General features: G+C 42.1%; 1 protein-coding gene across 3 annotated transcripts in view; it reads left to right on the forward strand.

Moving 5' to 3' along the window:
- Positions 1–20622, forward strand: part of ZC3H4 (zinc finger CCCH-type containing 4) — a 184215-nt gene that overhangs the window by 79824 nt on the left and 83769 nt on the right. For all 3 annotated transcript variants that reach the window (XM_085625634.1, XM_085625633.1, XM_085625632.1), the window contains 4 exons: positions 3518–3749; positions 12887–12997; positions 15096–15303; positions 16295–16446. In XM_085625634.1, coding sequence (XP_085481760.1) covers positions 15171–15303; positions 16295–16446 — 285 coding nt within the window. In that variant the 5' untranslated portion in view covers positions 3518–3749; positions 12887–12997; positions 15096–15170. The remainder of the gene's footprint in view (positions 1–3517; positions 3750–12886; positions 12998–15095; positions 15304–16294; positions 16447–20622) is intronic.

Here is a 20622-nt window from a genome sequence, read left to right on the forward strand (position 1 = left end):
TTTGTTTACTGATCCAGCGTGGGTCAACAAAAACACTCATGCCATTTTGTAGGCGTGCGCATGCTTGGTGTGTGGGCCTACAAAATGACATGGCCGGATGCATAGGCTTTTTTTTTTATTATTAAGTATTGCTACACAGCATTGATTATGCTATACGGCTTGTTTAAAACGATTGACAAAGCCAATAGGACTTAAAGTTGATAACTGTCAGCTTTGCCAAAGGTTGTTTTTTTTTCGGTCTGGCATAGCCAAAACCTCTTACCATGATAAATACTCAGAAAGGGGTGTGGGAACCTCCCCCTTTAATCATTGTTTTTTTTCGATCAACCCCTTCAGTCATTGCTTGGAAGTGTCTTGCATGATTTGGATCAGCCCAAAGCATTGTGTGTTTTTTACATTTCCGTGGGTAATTAGCAAAGGAATCCCTTTCACTGCAGCTGATGACTCCAGAAGACTGTGTTGCATGGAGCTACAAAGAGGCTTCAGTTTCTTTGCGTGTCATTCACATTTTTGATCAGACAAAGCACTGCAAAGAGTGCTTGGGTGGCAGGGTTCTAGCCTAGCACAGAAAGAAACGTTCAGCAGTGATTATTAAAACTGCAGCTCATCGAGCCTCATTGGATTGTTAGGGGCATCCTCTCATCTAAGATCATCGCCACGTGAATTTTAAGTTGCAGAGGACATCTTAGATGATAGGAGTTCGCTCACAATGCAGTGGGATTTGCTAACCGGGCTACTTAGTTTATATTTTTAACCAGTCTTCCCATTCGGAGACTTGGTGGCCTATGTGCACGTGTCATTGCGGTCATGGCAGTCACACGGAGCCTCACATCCCCTTTCGCATCCCACTGCTCTGCTCCTGGCTTGTGTTTGGATTCTGGAGCTGAATGCCTTGCCATGGTGGAGGCTTTCATAGAAACTAGTAAGACAGGGCAAAGCCTTCCGTTGTATAGTTGGCAGAGTTAATGCCTTTTCTTCTGTCAGGGTTCCCTTCAACTGTTAGAAGACACCACATTTGTCTAAGAAAACAAAACAAAAAAAACACTGCATTGTGGCCCATATAAAACACAAAACATGGTGCCAAACTCAAAATAATCAACAAAGCCTCGTGTACATCTCGTCGTGATCCTCATGCATTCTAAATCACTATGACGAAAAGCATCTCTATGTAAAAATGGCCTCTGTAGTCTCATACAATTCACATGAGACTATGTATCCTTGCACATACCAGCTGTCACACAGCTTAATGCAACAGGCAGGTGAGCTTGCGTCCATAGTATGTAACTCTTCCCTCGTGCTCTGTTCTCAAGAGATGGGTTTCCCCATATGGCTAGAGTCCGTTGGACACCCATGAGCTTGTCTGCAAAAACAGAACTCTACGCGCTCCCCTGAAACAGTGGCGTTTTTCTGCATTCAGAGCTGCAGTGAACAGGGGGGGGGGCAGGAATGGTGGACCTTCAGCCGCAGGGTATTTGCCTTCGAGCTGCAGAGCTGTGATATACAACTGATGTCGAACAGCGCAAAAAGCAAGCTGCTCTGAAGCCACATCTGGCAACAGACTGTCTTGTCAGACAAAGCTGGTTCTTTGATCTTCTGTAGAGAGCAGGCAGTAAACACACCAACAATACTGGAGTCCAAAGTACCTGGGATTTATTCGTGGGACATACCAGACCATCAGGCTTTAAGTTCTCAACTCTGCCTTTCCATCACACTGCCCCTTTCTTTTCCTGTCAATTACAATCCCTGCCACGTTACCCTACTTCTGAGCCACACACCTCCCTTGCTGCTCAATCCATCCATTTACCCACTCATCCATACATTGACCATACACTCACTCTCCATCCAACCATCCACTGCTGCGCTTTCGCTTCAAACCGTGCGCACTCATCCATTCAGTGCCTGTGCGTCATAAACCTCATACACTGCTTTCTTCCACACTGTCATTGCTTCCTGTGCACCTGACATGCCTCACACATAGATGACCCTGAACTCTTCATCAATTAATGCACTCACCCGTTAATTAAACCATCCATTCAAGCAATCACTCATCCATTAATTGAACTTACGCATCCATCTATGTAATCACTCACCCGCTGAATGCCTTATCCCATATACTCCTTCTGTCACGCTGCTTCACCCACTGCTTCTCCCCACAGAATGCCATCCTTCATTCACTTATACATTAACTTAGCCATCCATCAGTGCACTCATTCATGCATCTAGTCACTCACCCGTGTACTACTCCTACCAAATACGTTGCCCCTTTTCCTACACTCAAACAGTCACTGCCTGGGTCGCCCCACCCTTTCCCCCACATATTGCCTTTTCCCGTCATCCACATATGTATTCACTTAACTAGTTCAGCCATCAACCCATGCATTGAATAATAGAATCACCTACAGACGTGGTCTCTCCATCCAAACAACCACACAAACATTAATGGAAGAAGCAGTTTCACTTACAATTCAGACTTGTAGTCTTTGCCAATGCTTGGTGTTATACGCTCTACGTTTTCCAGGGATCACTGGGTGTCTTTGGGACACGGTGGAGTTTCACAGAGCTTTAATAAGTCAATAGTTTTCTGCCTCTGTAGACTGACCCGTGTCTCGATGTCATTAGAATCAATTTGAAAAAGTAAAGAACACAGGTCCACCTTCACGTGCAGGAAATATGACAGAATAGTATACCCACTGTATATTCCGCTTCCAGCATTCTATATTGAACTAAACATATATTAATTTCTTTGTCAGGCAAATATTTCAGTAGACTGTCTTAAGTGTATGTTCTGCTTATTGGCCTGAAAAGACTGCACAGATGAAGCATACTTCCTTCTGAACTTATGAAACATTATTTATTTCCTTGGTAATATGATGTGATGTTTAGCTAATAGTTTACACATACAGGCTTCACCCCCTGGTAGTATTTTTATTTTTATTTGATCAAATTTTGACCCAAAATGTCGCTGCTCGCACCAGAAATAACTTTTTTGCCATATAGGAATCCAGATTTCCATCATTACTAGGTGTTTTGTATTCCTCGTTCTCCCCAGGTTGATTAGTTCTACTTGACCTGTTTGTATTCACTGTATGATTAGACAATGAAATAATTTGCGCCACATACTTTTACAGTATCCATATTGAATAAATGCTTGAAGATAACCGTGGACAGTTCCGGTGGTGCAGTCTACTCTGCCACTTGGTGTGTGAGTTTCACTAGTATCACTGAGAAGCATCAATTTATATTTTTAGGACTAATCTACTGCAGATTCTTCGAATCTCGTCTTCTTTAGGTACATATTTCGGGGTTTTTACATTATAGTGTAATTCCTCCTAACCTACAACCCAGGAACACAGCTTAATTATGGAGTTGGTACCTTTGTAAAATTTGATAAACATGTTTTATCTGTAGTCATCAGTTGTGAGCGCTGCACTAGTGGTAGCTTTTTGTCGCCCTGTGCAATTAATGGTTTTTAATAGCTATTGCAGTAAGTTTAATTTTGTGTGCCTTGCTCCTCTAGAGAGGATGGGGAATTAGAAGAGGGTGAACTTGAAGATGATGGAGGTGAGGAGATTCCCCAGGAAGAGTCTGAAGCCGTGGAGAAGAGTCAAAAAGACAAAAATGAAAAGGGTGAAAAACAGAACAGCGATTCAGAGGATGAGAAATCACATCGGCGATTGAAGCGAAAGAGGAGAAAGGAACGAGAAAAAGAGAAGCGAAGATCCAAGAAGAAGCGGAAGTCAAAGCACAAGGTAAGTTTCAGTGACTTTGGCATTGTTTTGTTAGGTTTTCATTTTGAGTTGTGCAGTTGGCATGGTCTATTGACATTTTTTTTAAAATGTTTTCCTTTTGAGAACAAGGGACCATTTTGTCTTCCTTCCAATGATCTTTTTCTAGAGGAAAAAAATAGTTTTTCCGTTTCATGCATATTAATATCAGTGGGTCAGGAGTGTGCTTGATTAGCGATTTGTAGATTGCGTAGATTCCTTCATTGTCCAACGGTGCCATGGTGATATTTGGTTCCAGAGAATTGAACCCGGCCACTGATTTAAGATTGTGTTTATGGGTTTTAAGTGCATGAAGCAGCTGTAGGCAGCCCATACGTTTGATATGTATAGTGAGTATTATATTGTCTGTTACTTGAAGGTTTTTCTGTGGCTCCCCTCCCAGACATCTTCCACATTGAAAGACCAGTCAGGTCCCAGGGATGAAAGCTGTCCAGATCCAACATATGATGAAGCCGCATGCCATGCTAAAGCAGGGTCTTTGTGGCTGGGGACAGGTTTTATCATTTGGCCATAAAATAGGTATAACAGGCATATTGTTCCAGCATTCCTAGTTCCAATTTGACATTGCAATCATCACTGTCTGCAAATACTCTTGGTATCAGCGGCCTGTCTCAGTATTTCTGCCCGATGAAAAAACCCACCTTCCAATGTTTGCAAGTTTATAGTTCCCAATGGAGTCACTATTGTCACAGTCACCGTATACACTGAGCGGTGGGGAGTGCTCCTGATTTAGGCCTGATTACCCCTAACACAGGGAGTCTGATGCCTCTTGCACTTGCTGATCTTTCCCAATGTTGCCTTCTGAATGGATCCCTCTCTGTGTCATTTTGTTTGTGTCACTCAGAAGATTACTAGCTCCACATGGAGAGGCTATCCGGATCTTCACAGTCGGCACTTAGCAAAAGAGTGATTTGAACTAATCGCCATTTGTATTACAGAACCCACTCTACCAGATTCACAAAAATAAGTTGTATCAGCCTGAATTTAATTAATCCACACCTGGATTATGGAAGCCACTCCATCAACTTCACAAATGAAAAGAAGTCATCTTGTTGTCTTAATAACATTATTTGCACTCACTTTCAGAAAGTGACATGGAGGTTTAGATTATGTAAGGCAGTAATAACACTCTTACTGATTCAAGTCAAAAAGAAGGATCTGAGGGGGACTAAATAGGAAAATGCGCCTCTGATAAGCAGGACTTAATGAAGGATAACCAGGCATCACTGCACTACTTTTATGAAGCTCTCTTGCTGTCTCCATTGTCAGAATCAAATAATTGCACCACTATTCTTACTTCTAATGCAATCAAGTCACATGAGGAAATGTAACTGCAGTGGCATTTGGTTAATTTATATTTTTGATTGATTACACCAGAAAATATAGTGTAAATACACCTGTTCAAAAAAGAAAATAGAGTGGCCTATAAGAAGAGAAGGGATGGCTATAAAATTAAATAGACTCTACATGTATGCTTTTATATTAATGTCTAGCTTAATTCTTGAATATGTGCTTGTTTTTTTTTTTTTACCAGTTCAATAAAGATACCATGAAAAAGCAAGCTTTCATCACATGAACAACACAATTCAAAGACCTATCGGACATTTCAGTTAACCCTGAACTTCTCCTGCTGATACCTAGAAACAGTGGGTCTGAAAACAAGGCAAATAATACGAGTGAAAAGTAATTAATAATGTCCTTTGCTTTTTCTCTCCGACCCTGCTAAACCTGCATAAATAGCAATATTTGTATTTACCTAGGGGTCTATGGGTACTGACCTAGATCTGTCATTCGTTAGTAGCACATAATGCTAAAATGGCAAACAGTTTACCAATTATTGTGACATCCTGAAATTAGCAATTGGAGAAAATGCTTGTACAAATTATCCCATTGAAAGAAATCATAGTTATGGCATCTAAGATGAAAGTGTCTTGTACATAATACAATTAAAGAACTGCCTAAGTAAGGTAACAACATATCAAATGAATGAGGTTAGTACATAGTTCTTGCTAAAACCCATGCAAGATGAATGGTTTTAGAGAGAGACTCCTTTGTAGGGAAATACACCTGGGGATTTGGTAGATATTAAAAATGTTGAAATTACAATATTGAGGTGTCAAATTATTTCTGATTATGTTGCCCTAGATAAGAGAATGTTTACGCCTAGAGCATTAATTTATACATTTAGAATTGGTGATACTCCGTATAAAATGAAGTGAATGTATAATCTAAGAGAGGAAAGTAAGGAAAACATCATCGATGATTAGAATGTAAACACCAAACCATAACAAATACCGTTGGATTAATACTATCAGGAGAGTAGCAAAACATGGGATGTCAGCCAAAGGCAATATGCTTACTAAACAAATAAAACAGATTTTCACAGTTATTCTGACAAATTAAAATGGTTAAATATAACCGTATGTAACTTAGAAGTAAATTAGAAGTGATTAGATAAGTCCCCATTGTTACCACCATCTATGCAAACATAAGAGAATTCTAGACTTTCCAAAACAGTTGAAAAACAGGACGATGCTGAAAAAGGTTGGAAAGCAAAGAATGTCTGCTGGCACCCCTCCCTTTTAACTTGTTTATCTTAAATCTGCATTGTGAACCACCCAGAATTGTTAACGTGTATTTATGCTATTTTGAATGCTGACTATAAGATACTATATAGTCATATTCCAATAGGGCTACAACTTTAGATAAAAAAAACTGGAATTCCTTTGTTAAGTATATCAGCTCTTAATCAGACAGAAGGTAAGATCGTGAGGTTTGGTAAATTCAACAGAAATGTAGTTGGAGCTATGTAGATGTTAAGCATGATGTATTTGCAGAACTTACTTGTCTAATCATCATCATAAAATATAGGTTGTCGTTGAGACCTATATGAACATCTAGATGGGAAGTGACAAAAACAATCATTTTGGAACTGTGGGAATTCATTAACAAGATGGGAAAACGCACATTACAATCTCAATCAATGGTGCATAAAATCAAGATTTGCATGTCCCAATATATGTAGCTGCTCTCTGTACTCAGAATACCGTATGGTTTGATGCAGTGTAAGGAAGCCTATTTCAAAAGATTACCAGCATATGTAAACCTATCTCCAATTATGCCTTGTAGATCAAATTGAGCTAATACTCAGGAAAATATAGGGTTGTTCGATCCTTGGTGTGTTTCTTGAAGATACAAAAATGACTGATGAAAATAATCTTCTTAACTTATTTGATGGTGACTTGACATATATCTAAGAATTGACTGTAGCCATTGGACGCACCTCTCTCGCAGGGTCGCATATGGGTCAGGTACATTTATCACTAGGGCTTTATAGAGCTGACAGACCCCCTTGTCCGTTATCTCCTGCATAGTGCCTTTGGGATGTAATGGATTCAAGTCTGGAATGAGGTACAACCGGTCTTCAAACACTTCCAGTGCTGCAAATGTGGAAAAAAGTGTGGCTTATGGAGCCAGAGATCTTCTGTTGCTTGCTCATACGATAGCATATGATTCAGTAACCAAAGATCAGCTAGTTTGGATATTTCAGTTTTGTCCCCAGCCTGAAACCCACTCAGCTGGTAAAAGCAGTTCTGAGGCTTCTTGGCCTTTTAGCCTTATTCATCCTGCTTGTCCACTATGTAAGATGGCATATCTGGGCTATGCAGTGGGATTTAAACTCTCAGCTGGCCAAGCACAAGGAAACCTGTTGTATGCCATCCATATTTTGGAGGAAACTGCAGTGGTGACGTATGCCTTACTGCTGGGTTGAGGAGGTCATCTGGTGGAATTGGAAATCAGAGGACTCTGGTCTCAGTAAAAACCTGGCTCTATATCAATTTATGGGACTTCTTGCCATACCTCAAGGGGAGGCTTGTGCAGGTTCTCACGGGCCGCACTACCACCATGTGGTACTGCAACAATCTAGGCGGGGTGAGGACTTGGGACCTGTGTGAAGAGGCTTCTTCTCTGGTGTTGCCTGGAGCTTCATGGCATCTCACAGATTAAAAACCACCTGGCTGGATCATTGAATGCTTTGGCAAATGAGCGCAGCACCTGGTTTATCATGAATGGCGTCTGCCTCCCAGTGTAGCAGAGGGTATCTTTCAACAGTGGAGGAAAACCTAGCTTGATCTTTATGCCACTGTTGAGAACACAGTTTAAAAACTTTCATGCATTGGAGTTCCTGGGAAAACTCTAGCTAGGAGATACATTTCAATGAGAGTTGAACACGGGATACCAGTACGCATTCCTGCCTTTGCCACTCCTGCCCACAGTTCTAAGGATGATTGGGGGCAATCAGGCCTAAATCATCCTAGTAGCTTAGATTAGACAAGGAGAATGTGTTACCCAGATCCTCTGGACATGAGTGTCTGTCCCTCCATCAGGTTTCCCCATTTGGAGCATCTTCTGTCGCAGCAGGAGGGCAGGGATTTGCACCTGCACAATCTTCACCTCCATGGGTGGAGATTAAGCAGTGGAAATTGACTGCCTTCAGTCTACCACCTGAAATGGTGGATGTCATCCTTGCTGGTATGCATCCTTCTATAAAGTCCATCTACACTGGACCCATTGGCAAATTTGTGGTCAGCTTTAGAGTTCACAAGACGCACACTTTGCAACTCAAACTCTCAGATATTTTACTGTTTGTTTTGTCTTTGGCCCATCAAGGTTTGGCTTTGGGTACTATAAAAGGTTATCTGTTTGTCCTTTTGGCCTTTTTGTGTTTGCCTGATCAACTGTCCTTGTTTAAATAACCTCTCATGATGTGATTTCCTAAAGGTTTGACCCATAAGTTCCCTACTAACCCGTTTGTGATTCCATAGTAGGCCTTTAACTTGGTCTTGACAATCTCATGATTTCTCTCTTTGAGATGAATCACAGCTGTGTTCTTTGTGTCAGATGACTCTAAATAGTGTTTATCTCAGGGCGAACAATTCAGCCTGTCGAGCAACCGTCCTACACCACCTTTGTACCAAACTGGTCCTCTGGTGTCGTGCAGCCTTCTTGCCAAAAGTTGTGACTCCTTTCCACATTTTGTAATCAGTTGCTCTTCCAGATCCCCCCTGACCCCCCCCCCCCCCCCCCCCCCAGCCCTGGTTAAGAGGAGGGGAGGCACTATTGCTTAGATCCCAAACAAGCTTACAGCTTTTACAACGATCATAACAGGGAGTGTCAGGTGTACAATCAGCTTTTTGTAGAGTTCCCTTTGGCGAAGAAGGGGAAGGCGGGACATAAGAGGACTTTGCTGAGGTGGATATTCCTCTGCAGTAGGATCTAAAGCGCATTCGCCATACAAGAGCCTCCGGAATGTCTGAAAACCATTTCCACCAGGACTAAGGCTGCTACCACATTGTTGTCACATGGAGTGCCTGTCCTTTATATCTGTCAGGTAACGGCATGTGTGTTAATGCACACATTCACAAAGCACTCCTGCCTTGTCAGTCACATCTGGAGGAAAGGACATTTCACCTTTTTGTTCTTGCAGAACTTCTTGGTCTGAGCCCACTCCACAGACCCTTCATCATTAAGACATATTGCTTTGGTGTTTTTCTTTATAATGGCGAGGAATTTGTGGTTAGGCGTATTCATCAGAAAAACATGTTACTTACCTTCTGTAATACACTTTCTGGTGGATACTCTATCTTGCTGCAGATTCCTTATTGCCATCCCACTTCCCTGTTCTGTGGAGTGATCTCTTTTTAACATCTAAAAAGGAGCCAAATTAGACATTTGCATACTGGCACTGACAATTGGCGTGTACTCAGTGTCCAAGAGCACAGAACGAGTCAAGCAAGAAAGTGATGTTGGTTCACAGGGATGGCGCCTATAAGTGGCTCCACTTTGTCACTACCAAGACATAATGAAGTCAACGCAGAGCCCTATAGTGCCCCTAGCAGTGTGTAACAGCACTGCTACGAAAAACATGTGGATCTTGTCCGGGGTAATATTCTAAAGGTGAGAAATCTGTAGTTAGAGTAGTCAACTGAAAGAGCTTTTCCTAATGTAAGTAACTGGTTATATTATTACTGATGTTCATTTCTTCTGAATGCAGTTATTTGCAACAATTCATTATGAAGGATCCGAAAGAACTCGTATGTAAGTTTGACTGTGATTATAGTTTGTTTTGGATGTTAAGCAGCTTGGATTATTTGAAGATAATGGCTGCCTGAGGCCTTCCTGCTAGGAATAGCTTTGGAGATTGTTGGCAAAGCAGAATTATGGTTTGTTATTCAATTGTGCCTTTTTGAGGATGAGATTATGTTTACGGAGGTCCATTTTTCACTGAGTGTACAGCATAAGTTTGGTAGTTTTGTCAGCATTTGTATGTTGTGAGGATTTTTTTCTTAATGTGATTTTTAGAATGTGGCTAAATCAGATTTGCAGGTCTAAGTTATTTTTAGTGCAAGGGTTTTCGATATGGGATGTTTAATAGTGTTTTATAGTTTGCTTTTTTGTATTAGGAATAGTTTTTATAATAAGTTTTTTTAACTCAAGTAGGCTAGGCAAACCTTGATGGATGCAGCATATACATTTACACTTTTACAAAGTTAGTTCATGTTCACTCCATATGAATGTATATATCTAGTGGTCAAGGCACATTTTGAGCCGGCTTGGGGTTTCAGGAAAGTTTTTTTTAATAACTTTTTATTATGAAAAAGGCATGACATGGTTACAATGCAACACTTTGCAGGTGATCAGTACCATTCTTTCAGGTAATGTGTCTATATGGATGTATACACATTAACATAGGGCAGATAACAATAGTCATATACAGCTATTTCTCAGCGTCAATATCCCCCCCAGTTCTTGGCGGCTCACAGATGTCCCCCCGATAAGAATTCCATGTCCCCCATATTTGTGACCATTTTTTCGGACACCCTCTGGATTCGTAAATGGGCTTCTCCGTTACCATACTCCAGTCCATATCACTAGCCCAGTCAGCAATCTTCGGCGGACTTGGGGCCCTCCACAGTCGTGCAATATTTCGTTTGGTCACCATGAACCCCAGAGTAACCCAAATTCTCTCCTTGGCGTTCAGGTCGTAGGGATCCCATATGTTCAATAATATCAGTTTAATGTTACACTGTATCTGTTTCCCCAATACCTCCTCCATCATGAGCACGAACCCCTCCCAATATTTCTGAATCCCTGCACACTCCCAGAGTGTATGATTTGAAGGTGCCCTACTGCCCACACAGTCGCACACAGCCACCATCTTGGGTATGACCCATATGGACCAGTGAGGTTCCTGACAAGTATGTCCTGTGGAGAATCTTAGTTGCACCAGTCGGAGTCGGGAGGAGATGGCAACCTCACGGGGAGAAGCCACCGCAGCCCGCCATTCCTCATCATCCAGGCCGGCCACGTCGTGGTCCCATTTACTTCTCAGACGAGTCAGGGGATCTGTCATGTCATTAATGAGCTTTTTGTAGATAAGTGATATAGCCTTTTCGGGTAAGTCGCCGTCTAGTATCCTGTCCTCAAGGGGGGAAGAGTTAGGTAAGACGCTACCTGTTGGGAGAGCAGCGAGCAGGGCGTGTCTAATCTGTAGATACCGGAAATATTCTGATTTGGCCATTTCGTAACCCTGCTGAAGTTGGGAAAAGGGTATGACTTCGCCCGATTTCCAGAGATCCCCCATCCTGGAGATACAAATGAGGTCCCATTTATCAAAACCCTTATAGCGAGACAGCCGACCTACTTGATCACTATGCCAAAGCGGCATGGCTTGAGTGAGTGTGCCCTCCCAGCCCAGACTTCTGTTTGAGTCTTTCCACACGTGCACGGCTTGCCTGGTTGGGCCGGATAGGGCGGGTTTCAAAGACCACGCATATAACGCACCCTCAAAACTATCCCCCGGGAGGAGCCACTTGTCGATCCGAAAAGCCGGGTCATCTTGCGGTCTATATCTGCATTGGTTGATGGCTGCGAGTTGCGAGGCCCAATAATACCTCTTGATGACCGGGAGTCCAATACCCCCATCAAACCAACCTAGTTTGAGTGACGATGCGGAGGGGTTTGCCCTCCCACAGCAGATCACAAACTACACTTTCAAGTTCTTTGAAGTATGAGGCAGCAACTGGAAGTGGGGTGTTCTGTAGTGCGTACAAAAGTCGGGGCAGGGACATCAACTTAAATAAGGCCGCACGTCCCAGGAGAGTCAAAGGGAGCGTCTTCCAGTGTTGGACATCAGATTTGAGACGCATCAGTGGCGGCCGAAGATTGTGGTCATAGAATTTAGATGAATCTTTGGAAATCCAGATTCCCAGAAATTTGAAGCTTTCCTCCGCCTCGGTCAACTGGCAACCCTGGGGGAGTGAAGGACGCCGTCCGTAGAGGACATAAAGCACTAATTTAGACCAGGGTTTCAGGATAGTTGATACTCTAGGGCCAAGACCTATGTTGTGAGATATATATATATATTCATATATTCATTCAGGTTCACCCATCTATACTAATTTGGCACAAGGAAGCATGTTCCCAGGGGGTTAAATCACCGATTGACAGGATAAACCAATGTTATTCTTACCTGTCATGCTATGTGTGGATTTGGACACATTTTTGTCAAAGTGCCTCATTACTTAACTGCTAGTTGCCAGTGCATCAAAACCTGTAATGCCTCATGACTCTGGGGAATTTTGCAGAATTGGGCAATAATGTTTTTCCACAATATTAGTTTGTAACCATCCATTGTGTTTGTCCGATTCAAAAAGTAATGAGCTTTAAAAGTTAAACATGCTGTGTAAACATAAGAAATTGAATTTTTGACAGATAATTTATGTACAATGAGAAGGCTGAGTAGCCTGCAGTAGTGGTTATGAACGCAATCAAACAAAAAGAATGGAGGCTGTAAATATTTGAGAGTTTGTCCTGGTTTTTGTAGTTCTTCTTAATTCAAATTAGTCTTAAATAATAGAACTTATTTGACATACCAAAAGTTGTTAAAAGCAAACACGGTCAATTCAATCCTAATTTACTGTACAAAGATGTACATTAAAAAAATGTCAAAGAAAAATCGAATTACATTGACAGCACTGCTATTGTCATTGCCAAAGAGTGATCTACCTAGTGGATTGACCTTGTTTTCTGCAATTTAGCGACATGCATCTTCGAGCGAGGACTACTCTGATTACAGTGATGATTCAGACTTCAGTCCCAGTGAGAAAGTGCGCCGGAAATACAGAGAATATAGTCCTTCCTACCCACCGGTAAGTTACATTGATTTAACATACATTTGGGAGGAAAAATTGTGGTTTGTTCTGTTCATCTGGTGTGGCACTGGGGTACATTTTGGTTGCAAATGTAAACGATTTTTCTAATTTTTTACAAATATCTTGATGAAGCAAAAAATAAATCTTAGCTGTAGAAATTGCATGTGAAAGAGTGATAGCTTTTTTTTGGATGATGGAAGAGCTACCAACCTTTGTGAGCATATTGAAAGATGTCCCATGTGTGTGATTTTGGTGTTTGCAGCTTGTTGAGCCATATCAAACCTTGTCACAGGTGATCTGTGAAAATGAAGGGTGATCTGGAAAGGGTGTTGTCACTATGTTTGTCAAACACTTTATTATAGGCAATTAGTCTGTAAAATCAGTTGAAACTCAATGTGGAAAGTTGTATGCAAAACCCTAATAAAAAAATGTAAATAAAAAAAACACTTTATTATAGGCTAAGAGGCAGTCCCTTGTGTCTTATTATCTTTACATCAAGCCTTTTCTATTGCTCTGTTGCACACGTGTTGCTATCATCTTTGAGTGTAGTATTTAATACTCCATAACAAAAAACCTTTTTTGCATTCTCTAGCTTTGTAGGTGAGGATGTAACGTAGCTTGGCCTCACTTTTGCCTAACACATGGATTAAAGCATATAATTGAAGTGCATCCTTTCTGTGCCCACATAACCTTTGTGTGGGATTTTGGTGTCCAACAAGACATCACTTAAATGTGTGCTTAAAAGTAATACATTTGTTTGACCGAGATACTTGAGTCCATATTAGCAAGACTTTTCCATTTCATAGAAACACCAGAGTGTGTCTGGACCTTTCACTACAGCCCACCATTGCATCCCTGTTCAGAAGCTCCACCAGAAAGTTGTCTGCATGGGTCACTAGCAGTGATACCAGGATCAACTTATTTTACATCTTGTACAGGAAGGACAGGAGTTATTTGTACTTTGTAATTGCTCCGATTTGGTTCACACAATAAGATTATTTTGCTTAGTTCCCAGCATGCAGCATCATTCAGAACTTAGTTCTACAGCAGTAACCACTTTCAATGAATGTTGTGGGCGAAATAGAATATATGAATTCACAAAACATATTCTTCATGATGGGTTTACCAATTCTCATATCAGCTGTGAATGTGGCTCATTTTGTGCATCAAAGCTATGTCCTCTGCAAGGAGAAGATCATTGAAACGTTTCTTCGTCTTTTACCTTATCCCTTAGACAAAAGGCAGAACTTTATTGAAAGGGGAATCTAGTGTCCTCATTTCAAATTAGAGGGTTGAGGCCCAGAAAAAAAGGCTGCCAGCTTGAGTTGCAAGTACTAAACCAATAGTTCTAAAAAGCAATTTATCCCAAAGGTCCATCTTAACTTGTTGTAAAACAAAATATTAAAGACCTGCATAACTTCATGAAACAATGCGCAAATGGCAGTATTTAAAGTCAAATGGTTCGCATACAGATCAATGTACTTGTGAAATGACCCATTAAAATGTCAATCCTTGGATGAGCATAGTTATCATCCGGTCAAGGTTTCTCATTACATCTTTAATGATTGACAGAAGCAAACTACGTTTGCAAATTGCAAATATAAATGCACATATATTAACCTTAACAGAGATTAAAGACTTGCTTTTCTTGGGCTGGAATTGCTGAAAAGTACATTTAAATCTGCAAAATAGAGTGCTTAAACTTTAACCAGCTACTGAATAAATGATCTCTCCAATGTTCAATGTCCTTTTAAATGCTTCTTTGCTGCAGTAATGATAATTAATACCTCAACTGAGTGTTCTGAGGTGGCGGGCATTATGCTGCCCAACGTTATTTTAATTGGTGCTCCAGAGAATTTTGACCCAGGTCTGTATTGGAGCAGATTTTGAATTGTTAACTTCTAACTGAGGTCTCTTTCCAAAGGGCATGACTATTCACAGTAAAATGTTAGTTTTAGCTTCTGATGCTTTTAGTGCATGTTAACCGAAGGATTGAAGACTTGCAACACTGCAAACCTCCCTTTTGACTTATTTCGGTAAATCAGATGCTCTATAAACTATTACTCAATACTCAATTATTTTTATTTTTTTATAGCCCCATTCACAGTATTCACCACCACACAATGTGCCCGGACCAAAGAAGGCTTACTCCAAAATTGACAAGAGCTACATGTATGATGAGTATGAAAATGATCATTATGATGGGGAAGATGACGATCAGATGGATAAGGACGATTATGATGATTTCACCAAGGAGCTTAATCAGTATCGGAGGGCAAAAGAGGGCACAAGCCGAGGAAGAGGTACTGTTTGTTGTTCTGTAACCGTAATTGGTTTTTCTTTGTCTGATTAATAATGTAAACCTAAACTATTCTGTGCACTATATTTGGGTACAGTGGGAAAATGTGAAAGAGTTGATTCTCGCAACCATGCTACATCTCCAGGACATTTAAAAATATTTTCTGTGGTAGTTTGGATAAAGTAAATACATCTAAAGTTGGCAGCAAAATCTTGTTTCTAGTAGCTGGTGTCAGTGCAGTACTACACCCCTGACGTGATAGGTGGAAGATTATGCCAGAGCTATCTCTCCTGACCTCAGCTTCAGCAAAGGGAGTGGCGAAAGAAAAAAATTACAGATACGATCAGGCATTAATACAGGCATAGTTTTGCTTTAATCCTTAACTTCCAAAGGCTAGTTTACCAACTAGCTTTGTGACGCCAGAATTAAAACCCATTCCTATAATGCTAGAAAGTATCAAACATACATTTCATCTTGTGTTAACCAAATTGATCCTTGCTTCACTTCAGAACCTGAAGGGGCGGAAACCTCATTTAAATAGTGCTGTATTATGGGAATTATTTTTTGTCAGCCAGAATTAACTGAAATTCATGTCAGTAGTTACAGTTGCTTGGTCTCCATCCAGTATTAGGATTTCAGCTTTAATGGTTGCATTTAAAAAAACAGTTTGGCACAAACCAAATTGATTAATATTTTGTTTGCAAGGTTTCTGCTTTCATCAATACAATGCATATAAAGATCTGTATTTTGTTCCAATCAACGAAGTCACTTAGATTTGCAAGCAAATGCTCATTACCTGTAATAACAGTTCTCTGTTATAATTATCTTTATCTTATTCAAAACCTTTCATTGCTTCTTACTGGCTGAAAAGGAAAGTTTCCATGGTGTTGGAGAAAACATAATCTGTGCACCATCTCCCACTAAGGAACAGTTTTGTCCAAAGTGTATTTAAGCCTGCATAAACCTCAACTACCACGAATTCTGATTTCCAACAGGGCTACGGAGTCGAGGGAGAGGCTTCAGAGGTCACGGAAACAGGGGTCCTATGAGAGGAAGAGGGGGTTTCAGAGGAAGAGGGAGAGGCCGAGGTACCATGGTGGGAGAATATCCAGAGGAAGATGACGAAATGTACGATGAAGAAATGGAAGTAAGTCATGGGCTTTGGTTAAACTGTCAAAGTGGTGGGCTATTTTTAATTATGTTGAAAGCATTCTTCATTTTAGGTTTAAATCTTTTATTAAGGTTTTCAACAAAGGAAAGTATAGCATCAAGCAATTACACATTCCCTGGCCTCAGCGGGGGCAGAATAAGCTTGGCTCGCTTCCACCGCTAACGGTTGGGTGGGAAGTCGAAGAGATGCTTGCTAGTCCCATCAGCCGCTATCATTTTCTCCCCCCACCCTTAACCCAAACCCCCCAGAAACCCCCCTCCCGCCTTCACTCCCCCCCCCCCCCCTCTTTCCCGTTAACAAGATAGGCAGAGGAGAGAAAGAAAGAAGAAGAAAGAAAAGAATTGAGACCCTATCTCGGGATCAAAGGGACCTGAAAGCAGAGCGTAAAGGGCCACCTCTGGGCCAATATTCTAATCAGGGTGTCTATGCGGTTTCCCTATCTTCCGGCTCTGTACTGAGCCGTAAGAGACGTAAGTATCGGGGACACGTCAGCTCCCTGAAGTCCTGGGATAGGAGGGACCGGAACGGCTGCCACAGTTCCGGAAAGGAGGCGCCTTTTCCTGCCAATGTCAAAGAGATACGCTCCATCCCTAAGATATGCCAGAGGTGGTGCAGCCATTCTAAATGTGTGGGTATGCGGGGTGTTTTCCAGCAGGCTAGCAGGCACTGTTTGGCCACCCCTAGTGCCAGGGCTATCTGTTTCCCCCTGTGGGACTTCAAGGGGTAAGTAATGGCATTGGGGACCCCCAGGATGTTGTAAGCAGGGAGTCTGGGCTGCTCTGTGTCAAAATATCTGTCCACCTCATCCAGGATTTGTCACCAATACGAAGATAACAAGGGGCAATCCCAAAGAATGTGTGCATTCTTCATTTCAAAGGTAAATTGGCAGACATTTATCATACAGTGTTCAAGCAGATTCTTTTTTTCAAATACGCTTGGGAGGGAAACATAAGTAGTGTGCAGTTTGTAAATGATTCTGCGGTGGGGGGACTGAGTTTCTTAGCAATGACACAGCTGAAATTAAGAAGCATTCTGATTCCTTGCAGCTTTCAGAATATGAACTTTGTGGGCGGAAAATAAGTATGTAAAACACATTCACTGTGCAGTATGCTTCCAAAATTACATATTCTTGGATATCTCAACTAACACATTTTGTATTCACAGCCTGTGAACTGTTGTTTTTAGGCATTCAATGCATATGAGGCTTGTGATTCCTAAGGAGTGCTCACCTTTTTTAGTTAGTTTAGAGCAGAATCTTAAGCCAGTATTTCACTCCTACGATCTACCAGTTTAAGTGTGATTTTGTAAGCCAAAAAGAAGATTTTTTAAAGTGCCCTAATCACCTCATTTAAGACTCTTAGTTGGACCAGGGATGCCAGGGACGGAGGCAACCTCCCGCTGCACCTCCGCTGAGCTACCATTGTAGTTATTCAGACACCAGGGACACACCCCAACAATGTAGCTCCTACTTGCCAATCTTTCTTCTAAATATTGAAAAAAACGATTCTAGTGACAATTTTTGCTACAAGACTGGTGGTAGTCATATGCCCCGTGATCCACCTGGATCAGTCCGGATTTATGCTGGGGAGGTTGACAAGATTCAACCACCGGAGGCTCCATAACTGTCTAGATTCTGAACTTGACCGAAAGACCCTGCACTTGTTGCTGTCCCTAGATGCTGAAAAGGCATTTGATGTGGTCGACTGGCCCGTTATGGTACAAGTCCTGGAGAAGTCTGGGTTTGGACCCACATTTCTGGAGGGGATAATGTTGTTGTATACTAGCCCAGTCGTATCTGTCAGGGTCTATGGTGTGATGTCAGCAGACTTACCTATTGAGGGGGACGCAACAGGCATGCCCATTGTTCCCTTTCTGTTTGCTCTCACGTTGGAGTCTTTGGCCTGCCTGGTTCCCAAACATCACAGGTTTTCAAATACGAGGGGAGTAAGGAAATGATGAAAGGATCTCATTATAAGCAGACTACATTTTACTGTATGTAAGGGGTCTACGGGTATGAAGGACTTCTGCAGTGACGCAGTTCACGTTTATGGGCAGAACTGCACTGATCAAGATGATCACACTACCTAAGATATTATAGGTGCCAGAGTCGTGCCAGAGTCGTGCCAGAGTCGTGCCAGAGTCGTGTGCCAGAGTCGTGTGCCAGAGTCGCGCCCGTCTGCGCCCGTCTGCGATCAGGACGCGGCCGAGGCCAGGTACTCTGTGGAAACCCCAACATCTTGCTTCAAAACATATAGTAAGGAGTCTCTTCTTTCGATACAACACAAATGCTGTGCTCTCACTGTTTCTCTTCAAAGGGACTTAGCCCTATATCCAGAGTTGGGCATACCTTGCAATGTGCTGAATGACACATTGGTCCCGTGCTCCTTTGATCAGCCGCCGTCTCAGGCCCCTAAAGACACCAGCAATTTCTCTATTAAGGCTGGCCTAATTAATTGTCGCTCCCTGCCTAAACATTCTCTCGATATCGCCCAGTCTCTGATGGACAATAACTGGGATTTACTGTTTCTTACGGAAACATGGCTGGAGGATGAATCTAATCCGTCTTTATGCCTGGCCATTCCCCCGGAATATAATATCCTATGCGCCAATAGAGCGGGTCGCAATCGGGGAGGTGGGGTAGCTATTATTTATAGATCCCAATGGACGATCTCTTCCTTCCCTTACACACAAATTGAACTGATTGAAGCCCTTCCCTTCTGTATTAAATTAGCTGAACACACCACACTGACATGGCTACTGGTCTATCGCCCTCCTAAATCTAAGGCTTCCTACTTGGCTACATTTTTGGACTATGTCCTTCAGGCTAGCCTACGCTATGCCAATTTTACCTTACTAGGAGACCTAAATTTACACGCAGAGGACTCTTCTGACAAGCTTTGCCTTAACTTTCTTTCTACTTTAAAAGATGCTGGATTAAGCCAATTGGTTTCTCAACCTACGCACAAAGCTGGTCATACTCTTGATCTCGTTTGCTCGAATTTCTCAAACATCCTGTTTGAGGATCCCTATCCGGTGATTTGGTCGGACCACTTTTTTATCCCTTTTGCTATTCATTTTTGCCAGCACGTGAGACCTAGAATTCCCCCTAAGGCGGTAGGACGTAATTGGAGTAAGATCTCCCCTGACAGTGTTGCCCTACATCTTGTAAATACCACTCCCAAAGACGCCCCTGATTTAGATTCACACCTGACTAACCTCAACTGCTGGGTCACCTCTGCTATTGACTCGCTCGCTCCTATGCGACCGATTAAAACCTTTCGAGCAGCTCCCTCCGCCCCATGGTACTCCGACGAGCTTCGGAAATATAAATCTTCTTGTAAGCTGTTGGAGCGCCGGTGGAGGTCATCCTATTCTATTGACACAAAACTTAAATATAAACTGGCGCTCAAAGAATACCGTAGGAAAATAATTGAGCATAAAAAACGTTACCTGGAGGAGAAAATTAATAGAGCGCATGGCTCGGCCAGGGAAATTTTTAACACAGTGAAGACTTTCACAGATCCCTTGGCTCTTAAACAATGTCTTCCAGTCTCTCAGGCCCTTTGCTCCCGCCTCTCTGACTTCTTTGAAGACAAGATCGCGAATATCTATGACACCTTCCCCAAGAATAATGATCTAGGGAGTGATACGCCTTTACCTGACCGCATCGAGTCTTCTTCCACCTTTTCAGACTTTGAGGCAATCTCACTGGAACACTCACTGATGGAACTGTCTAGATGCCCTCTTTTTTGTCTAATCGCACCCAGGCAGTCTATACTCACCCTTTTACCTCTGTTAGCCGCACCCTGAAATGGGGTGTCCCTCAAGGCTCGGCTTTGAGCCCACTATTGTTCAATGTCTATTTTTCTCCTCTGGCTGAACTCATTGCTAGGTCGGGCATCATAGCTACTTCCTATGCAGATGATATTCAGCTGCTTTTCTCCTATGAGAGTGCCACGCAGACTGCTTTTGATCCTCTGAAGGATTGTCTGCGGGACATTTAAAAATGGATGGACCATAACTGCCTCCGCATGAATGTGGCGAAAACGGAGCTTCTTTTTTTCCATCAACCCACCCCTCTTGATGCAACTCTCTGGTGGCCACAGGAACTTAGCCTTCCCCCTGTACCTAAGGACTCTGTAAAAAATCTAG

The sequence above is a fragment of the Triturus cristatus genome, chromosome 9 (assembly GCF_964204655.1).
Source record: "Triturus cristatus chromosome 9, aTriCri1.1, whole genome shotgun sequence".
NCBI classification, from domain to species: Eukaryota; Metazoa; Chordata; class Amphibia; order Caudata; family Salamandridae; genus Triturus; species Triturus cristatus.